Raw genomic sequence first — 9563 nt, forward strand, 5'->3', positions numbered from 1 at the left:
ACAGACAGGAGTGGCATTAAAACAGAACAAAGCTGAACTAAAAATCAAAAACCAGGCTTGAAGTCTGAGGAGGATTTAAATACTCCTCCTCAGCGGCTAATTGGCCTGGACCTATTGTTCCTTACTGACAAGTGAGGAACATGCACAGCTTGGCCAGGTGCTATCGTTACACAGTGTATTCAACTACAAAGGATACATATCATTAAAGGGGTATCCCACTGGAAAACATTTTTTTTTTAAATCATCTGGTGACAGAAAGTTAAACAGATTTGTAAATTAATAGTAAAGAAATTGAGGCTCAGGGTCTAGAATAAATGGTAAATAATTTATTTATATTTATATATGAATTTACACAATGTTAAAATGTAATATGTGTACCGTGACTCACAGGGCCCTTGTGGGTCAGCGGAAACACAAATAGATAGAGGCAATATTCAATCAAAAATGGCAAAAATACATAAAAAATAAAACAATCTAAAATATGATAATACTTAAAGTAGAATTAACAAAATTAATAATAGGCCACATGTCTGTGGTTATCCAGTTTGTAAAAGATGTCAGTATTACACGTTTAAAAAATGATCCCAATACGTGTGATACTGACATCTTTTACAAATGTGTGATACTAAACGTGTGATACTGACATCTTTTACAAACTGGATAACTGATCCAAATGATAGGGGATAAGATGTCTAATTACGGGGGTCTCGCCGCTGAGGATCCCCGCGATCTCCGAGCCGGCAGCGGCGGCGTCCGGGAAACAGAAGATTGGAGCTTCCGTGTTCGGGATGTCACGCCACACCCCCTCCATTCATGTCTATGGGAGGGGGCGTTAAGGCTACTACGTAGCTTTCTAGCCTCCTACCATAGACATGAATGTAGGATGAATGTAGGGGGCGTGACGGCTGTAGTCGCCAGTCATCCAGCACAGAGCAGAGTTTGCTCCTTGCACCGGATGACTGGGGTGCAGCCGCGAAGATGGCAGGACCCCCGTGATTAGACATCTTATCCTTTATCCTTTGGATGGGGGATAAGATGTTATCTGGTGGAGTACCCCTTTAAGTGGTACAGCCCACTTGAGTTTTGTTTGTGACTATTAACATTGCATTATGCCTAAAATAAGGCTCACTGAGTGTATAACTGCTGAATTTGTTGATATTCGACATTTGTACCACTGCATACTGTAAATATATTTTATAAATTACTTTATTACTGTCCAAAAATCATTTTAAAAGGGTATTATTAGATATGTTTTTCTCTAACTTTATGCTCTCTGCAATGCATGAGATTTACTGCTTGACTAAGATGATATATTATGTGTCTTAATCTTGTATTTTTTTTTGTTGCAGAGGAAACATCCAACGTGCTGATGAAGACAGAAATTACCATTATCAGCACTTCAGTCTGTAACAGTTTTAATGTTTACAATGGTGCCATAAGTGCCAGAATGATGTGTGCTGGGGACCTCAATGGAGGAAAAGATTCTTGTCAGGTGCGTACTGTAAATAGAAGACCACGTGTAGCCTTTTCCAGTGCCTCCAATGTTCCCTTAGCCAAACAATCCCCACAAAGCAGTCTCTTGTGATACAAGACTCAGTGTTTCATACTATAAATCCATGAAGCAGGTACAATCTCTGCTATAAAACTACAGGTAAAAGCAGTTAGGCCCCATAACCATGAGCACTCTATAAAATATAAATATACGTAGCAAGCAAACGTAATGTGAATGCAGCCTTAGAAGGCATTCTCCACATGTCTGGAAAGGGTTTTCTTAACTAAATGAAAGTTTATATAACCTAAAAGTATAGCCATTTTGTGCAGTGTATATGATTATATATGGTATGTTTATTATTTTTAGGGGGACAGTGGAGGGCCACTGGTTTGTGCACAGAATGGTCGATGGTACTTGGCTGGAGTGACAAGCTGGGGCACAGGCTGTGGACAACCAAATAAACCTGGAGTGTATACTCGTGTTACAGAAGTCCTGCCATGGATATATACCAAAATGGAGGTAGGAGATTACACTTTTAAAAACAGTCATAAATATGTAGTTCTAGAATCCTTTCTGTTGCCTTGTCTATAACATCTGGGGATGTCTTGTTTTTGCATGCATTGAACTTGCAAATACGCACTTTTTATAGTTAAGGACCTTACAAATATATAAATTCAAGCTTCGGTGCCCTCGGCTGAGTAAGTGTGGTAGACCAGCTTAGTTGGAGAAGTTAGTGTAGTGTCTTACTGGGATCCCTGTGGTTGGGTGTCATCCAGACAGTTCCTTGCTACCCATGTGCTTCTGGTGTTTATACTGTTTTCTGCCAATTTGCATATAATGGGGGGAGATTTATTAAAACCTGTCCAGAGGAAAAGATGCTAAGTTGCCCCTTAGCAACCAATCAAATCGCTTCTTTAATTTTTCCGGAGCTTTTTTCAAAACTGAAAGAAGTGATCAGATTGGTTGCTCTGGGAAACTCAGCAACTTCTCCTCTGGACAGATTTTGATAAATCTCTGTTAAATCTAACCGGAACACTAAATTATAACCCATTCTGACCATGGAGAAAGTGAGCTCTTTGTTTGTATGAAAAACATACATTTATTGTAATCTTCTTGACATCATGACAGACAGTACATAAAACAAGAAATCTTCATATAAAGGCAGTCCTTAGCATAAGGTAATAATGTAGGAGGGTTATGTAGGCATGTCCATAAATCTTGTCTCACCAGCTGGATTTTTTTCCTAAGTACTTGATCCAGCATGGTGGATCCATCTGGAAATGTCCTTTTAAGATGGCCGCCTCTGTTAGCTTCCTGTAGCTGTCATCCTCCTTGTGCTGGAGGGCTGTACAGGACTTCCTTGGAGACCCTTGTCCGTTCCTCCTTCTATCCTGGCTTTCTCTGGAGCAACTTATGCTCAAATGATGGGTGTGTCCATCATGATTGAAGGTGTGTCCTTTATAAATGTGGGCATGTTTATCCTAATTGATCATGTGTCTACTATCCATAAATATACAAATGTGGTTTTCCGTTTTTGCATTTTCATTTTTCCTCATCACCTTCTACAAATCATAACGCTTTAAATTTTGCACATAAAATTCCATTTGATGGCTTATTTTTTGCGCCACCAATTCTACTTTGCAGTGACATTAGTCATTTTGCCCCCCAAAAATCCACGGCGAAACGGAAAAAAAATTCATTGTGCGACAAAATTGAAGAAAAAATGCCATTTTGTAACTTTTGGGGGCTTCCGTTTCTACGCAGTGCATTTTTTGGTAAAAATGACACCTTATCTTTATTCTGTAGGTCCATATGGTGAAAATGATACCCTCCTTATATAGGTTTGATTTTGTTGTACTTCTGAAAAAAATCATAACTACATTTATATGTTAATAAATTCTCATCTTCTGACCCCTATAACTTTTATTTTTTCTGCGTACGGACCAGTATGAGGGCTTTTTTGAGCCGTGTTCTGAAGTTTTTATCAGTACCATTTTTGTATTGATTGGACTTTTTGATCGCTGTTGAATAAATTTTTTTCATGATATAAAAAGTGACCAAAAATACGCTATTTTGGACTTTGGAATTTTTTTTGTGCATACGCCATTGACATGCCATTTTTATAGTTTGGACATCTCCGCATGCAGCAATACCACATATGTTTATTTTTATTTTTACACAGTTTTTTTTTTTTTTATGGGAAAAGAGAGGTGATTCAAACGTTTATTAGGGAAAGGGTTAAATGACCTTTATTAACTTTTTTTTCACTTTTTTTTTGCAGTGTTATAGCTCCCATAGGGGGCTATAACACTGCACACACTGACCTTTCACACTGATCCCTGCAAAGCCACAGCTTTGCATGGATGAGTGTTATAGGGGGTTGAGCAATCAAACGCCGATCGGACGCGACAGAGCAAGGTAAGGGGACCTCCGCTCGTGTCCTAGCTGATAGGGACATCGCGATTTTATCGCAATATTCCCGATCAGCCCAACTGAGCTGCATCACTTTGAGCACGCTATTAGCCCAGGGTCCTGGCTCTCTTAAGCTGCTGGGACTGACCCGGTATGATGCGGGGTCACGGCGTGACCCCGTTTTAAATACCAGGACCGGGCACAGGGCGTACAGGTTCGCCCTGCGTCCTTAAGAAGTTAAAAGCATATAGCTCCTCCTAGTGGGTTGGCTGAATATATATTTTTAACTTGTGGGTGTATACATTATGTAATGGCTATATTGTTATCTGATTGGATACTACTAGCTCTACAAATATGGTACTTCTCTGAAGTCTCAATGTGACTATTCTCTTGCTACATATATACTGGAATAGTATATAGTGTTTCATGTTGTCTATCTATAGACATGATATCCATTGACAACTGGTGAGCACATGGCATGTACTTAAAGGGGTTATCCAGGAAAAAACTTTTTTTTATATATCAGCTGGCTCCAGAAAGTTAAACAGATTTATAAATTACTTCTATTAAAGAATCTTAATCCTTTGAGTACTTATGAGCTTCTGAAGTTAAGGTTGTTCTTTTCTGTCTAAGTGCTCTCTAATGACACGTGTCTCGGGAATCGCCCAGTTTAGAAGCAAAAATCCCCATAGCAAACCTCTTCTAAACTGGTTCCCGAGACACGTGTTATCAGAGAGCACTTAGACAGAAAAGAACAACCTTAACTTCAGAAGCTCATAAGTACTGAAAGGATTAAGATTTTTTTAATAGAAGTAATTAACAAATCTGTTTAACTTGCTGGAGCCAGTTGATATATAAAAAAAAGTTTTTTCCTGGATAACCCCTTTAATAACCTTGGTTATTATGTGATATTGAAAAATGAAATACTTTTTATCAATCTCCTCAAATCTTTTTCTATGTTTTATGCTATTTATGTAACTGCATTATACCAGGTATGGTTGTGAGCAGTGAAGCATTAGCATACGCTAAGGTAGAAGCCTAGAACAGGGAATAACTGTGTTTTGAGGTTATTCTTTAAACCTTAACCTTTTTTTTAACAGATGGAGACAAAACAATGACCTCATATGTACAGAGGAGGAAGAGGATAAACTTGCACTGTGACACAATAGAAGAATAAATTTCAATAATGGGTTATGTAGTGTGGGAAGGGGTATTTATAAAACATGGACGCACAAACAGCATCTAACATACTGTACCATGAATCATCGTACAGCACTTTGTTACTCAAAATGTCACAATAGGAGAAGAAGAAGAAATAACCAGGAGCTGACACATCTCTACGTAAAGTGGCCTTCACGCCTTGAAGTGTGCTTGGTTATATAAAAGACTCCCATGGTGGGCATAATGGAGATGGTATAAGAGCTGTAGTTGGTTATATTGTGTAATTGTGGATTGAAAGTTGCATTAAGAATTTGTTTAAGCTTACCCCAGTTATATATTATAAATTACTTTATGCTGTGTACTAAAGTGCTTTAAATGGAATACCTATCTTTTTCTAGATACGTATGGCCAGATAGTATAATAAATCTATTATTTGTTTTACTTCGATTCATTTGAAAAACACAGATTTTAAATAAGTCTGGTTTAGGACTTTTTTAAATACCCCCATTAGGAAAATTCTAGAGAATTCTAAGAATGAAGAGAGGATACAAAGAACATCTTTGCCCTGGAGGAATCAATATGGCTGCATGTCACGTGGACATGTGGTGGGTGGTTTAAAAGGGACTGTGTTATACTTTATTTCCCCCATGGTGGTGCGGCACAGGATTTTAACACTTGCTGCTGAGTTCTCACAGGTTATAGCTGTCCACGGGAGTTCCTAGAAACAGGAAAAACATCACATCATTGTATAGCAAATTTTGGGAAGGAGTTAGGAGAGCAGTGGATAGTAGACAGTTGTGGATAATGTGTCCTTGAGGACACCACCAAGCTGGAGTCTTATGGCCATGCAATGCTCCCCAGAAATAAAGGGAAGTAGTTCTCCTCCAATAAAAGTAGAGCTTGTTTACGTGCCATCTATTGGAGGTAGCCTCCCTGTATGTCAATACTTGAACCCTTAACGAAGTGTGGTATGCAGTTGAGCCTTACACGAAAGACCGCTCTGTTCTAGCACAGATCTAAAAAAAGGTGTGGTCTGGAACATGGCAAATCTTGACTAGGGAGCCGGGCACATAGAGTAAATAAAACACAAGAAGGTGCTCCATAGTGAAAAACCACCAGTGGATGGCCCCGGTAAGAGAAGATTGTGCTTACCGCAGATTGTTGTGCAAACTCACACACCACAATGGTTTAGGTGAGTGAGGATAAAGGTTCTGTCCGCAGGCCTCCTGCTAATAGGTAACAGACAATGACGAACTTCTATCAGGAGCTGCAGGGTAAGGAATCGGCTCTGGCTGGAACGACCACAGGTAAGGAATACAGTTTATTTTAAAACAACGCAACTCGTTTCACCGCGCATGCGCGGTGAAACGCGTTGCATTGTTTTAGAATAAACCGTACTCCTTACCTGTGGTCATTCCAGCCAGTGCCGATTCCTTACCCCGCAGCTCCTGTTAGAAGTCCTTCATTGTCTGGCACATATAAGAGTTGGGGTAGACCTGGAATGGCATATAGGAAAGACTGGAAGGAGTCATCTGGCATCTTCTAAACAGTTGACAATACAGTATGTCACCCACGTCCTGGAGGAAAGTTAGTGCCACTTCCGTAATAGAAGAGTCACATCTAGATTCCAAGTTATCTTTTTGCTACTAAACATACAGCAGAGGTTGCAACATATTGCCATACTGTGCAGATTACCTTTAGTCTGTATATTGTATATTAATAATAAACTTAGAATAATTTATTATGACTGAAACCTGTACTAAAAATATTTTTATAAATGCGTTTATGGAACATTCTGCGTGATATCCTAAATGATATCATGTGATGTGTGGAATATTTTCTGAATGGAATTGATTTCTATGTTATTCAAGTACAATACCAACAGTAATAAAGGAATTTTAACTGTTATATTCTTCGTTGGTCATTCTGTTTTTATCAGGACACTGCTGATATTTGGTAACCACGTTTACATATGACAGCTTGGTTCCTCCCACCATTTCCCAACCCAACCTAATCATGAAGGAGACTTAAATTGATAGAACAGCCATAGACATGTTATAACCATGGTAATTCAAACATAATATAATGGATAACATCATAATAAAATCATAAATAACTATAAAATTGTTATCTTGGTAGAAAACCCAGACTCGAACTATCTAGTAAGAACCTGATTGTCTCTTTATCCTCTTCTGTTTTTACCCGTAACATTCACATTAAAACTGGCCTTTGACCACCTCCTACATTATTCTTAAATACCCCTCCTTCTCTTGCAACAGCAACAATGAATGACTCCTGCCACATGGTTAGTTCTCCACAAATCCAGTGCTTCGACAATGCCATCCTGTAAATCAAGTAACTACTACGGTGTCAATTTTAGGACAGCATCATCCGTCAGCTGTACCTCGCTCATCCTTCAGCCAAAACGGCGTCCCGTCTCCTCCGTCAGACAAATCACTGTCAGTTTTCAGCCGTACCTCCCTCATCCTTCAGCAAAAACTGCATCCCGCCTCCTCCCTCCTCCGTCAGGCATCAGGCAAAACCTTTGTCAACCTAAACTCTCTCATGCCTCAGATGAAAACAAAAGTGCTGAGTCAGAGCTCCGGCAAACCGACAGTGTGTGATTGGCTGCCAGCACAGATACTGTGATTGGTTGGTGGGAGCGTAGGTGTGTGCAGCCCCGCTCCACTGTTTAGACACACTTCTTTACAAACCCTAATCCTCTCATGTACCCAGCTTTTCCCGATTCCTGCAAAACAAACCTACGCTCTCAGCTTTTCCCTATTCATGAAAAACCTACAGCTATGTACTCTGCTTTTCCCGATTCCTGAAAAGCCTACAGTTATATAGTCAGCTTTTCCCGATTCCTGCAAAACCTACAGTTATGTACTCAACTTTTCCCGATTCCTGCAAAACCTACAGTTATGTACTCAGCTTTTCCCGATTCCTGCAAAACCTACAGTTATGTACTCAGCTTTTCCCGATTCCTCCAAAACCTACAGTTATGTACTGAGCTTTTAACAATTCCTAAAAAATCTACAGCTGAGTACATAACTGTAGGTTTTGCAGGAATAGGGGAAAAGCTGAGAGCGTAGGTTTGTTTTGCAGGAATCAGGAAAAGCTGGGTACATGAGTGGAGCGGGACTGCACACACCTACGCTCCCATCAACCAATCACAGTATCTGTGCTACCAGCCAATCACACACTGTCTGTACTAGCTGGTCTGCCCAAGCTATGCTGACTCAGCACTTTTTAGGAGGTTGGGATAGGAGGTCAGGATAGGAGGCCGGGATAGGAGGTAGAGATAGGAGGACGGGATAGGAGGTCGAGATAGGAGGTCAGGATAGGAGGTCAGGATAGGAGGATGGGATAGGAGGTCGGGATAGGAGGTCGAAATAGGAGGTCGAGATAGGAGGACGGGATATGAGGACGGGATAGGAGGTCAGGATAGGAGGTTGAGATAGGAGGTCAAGATAGGTGGATGGGATAGGACAACGGGATATGAGGACAGAATAGAAGGTTGGGATAGGAGGTCGGGATAGGAGGTCAGGATATGGGCTTGGGATATGACAACAATATATGAGGACGGGATATGAAGTCAAAAGCTTCCTCTGTTGATTTTCCTCCACAATAAGGATTAGGAAGGAAAAACCGGGCAATGCTAGCTAGTCTATATTTATAAAACTCAATGTGTGTGTGTGTGTATGTGTGTATGTTCCAGCATCACGTCCAAACGGCTAAAGATGTTAACATGAAGCTTAGCACACATGTTACTTATATGTCAACAACAAACATAGGATAGGTGATTTCACCCATAACAACCCCATTTGTGAGGGTCGGGGTTTTTGTTTAAAGTCCCATGCAAATCAATGGGAAATGTATGTTCCCAAATAACTTCCGTACGGCTGGAGATATTTCAATAATACCTGGTACACATAATACTTATATGTCAAATAAAAAGATATGATAGTTAAATTAACCCTTACCTACACCCTTATAGACAAGATGGGTTTTTGTTTCAAGTCCCATGCAAGTATATGGGACTTCCAGTACCTTACTCCACAAGCTCCGCTCTGCGTCTCCTGGTGAATGTGTCAATCTGGCTTGCAAGCCACACCCCATCTCACAAAGACATGCCCATATTTTAAGCCCCACCCCTTTTATCATCTACCCTTTTTGTGCATCGGTCTGGCTTGCAAATCACGCCCAGTCCCACAAAGCCACATCCCCTTCTAGTTGGATAACTAAATGAGAAACCAGGTCCACCTCAGGTCTGAATAACAGATCGGACATAGTGCTTCACTACTAGGTTGCCGTGTTATTGGTGTTTTTTCATTTCTATCATTCATCATATATATTCTTTTGTGCATGCATTTTTCATTGCTGTTTTTTGTTATAGCAGTGAATATATATGTTTTCAATATAAATTCTTTACTTCACATCAGCAACACATGCAAAATTGAGCCACCTTTACAAAGACTGGAAGCCCTTTCAACTC

The 9563-nt window shown here is 40.1% G+C and overlaps 1 protein-coding gene across 2 annotated transcripts in view; it reads left to right on the forward strand.

Moving 5' to 3' along the window:
• The window catches only part of TMPRSS13 (transmembrane serine protease 13), an 83185-nt gene extending 76867 nt beyond the window's left edge, over positions 1–6318 (forward strand). For both annotated transcript variants that reach the window (XM_056542773.1, XM_056542772.1), the window contains exons 11-13: positions 1350–1492; positions 1859–2011; positions 5005–6318. In XM_056542773.1, the coding sequence (XP_056398748.1) occupies positions 1350–1492; positions 1859–2011; positions 5005–5022 (314 nt within the window). In that variant the 3' untranslated portion in view covers positions 5023–6318. The remainder of the gene's footprint in view (positions 1–1349; positions 1493–1858; positions 2012–5004) is intronic.
• Positions 6319–9563: the final 3245 nt, after the last annotated feature.

This window comes from Hyla sarda, chromosome 10, assembly GCF_029499605.1.
Source record: "Hyla sarda isolate aHylSar1 chromosome 10, aHylSar1.hap1, whole genome shotgun sequence".
NCBI lineage: Eukaryota > Metazoa > Chordata > Amphibia > Anura > Hylidae > Hyla > Hyla sarda.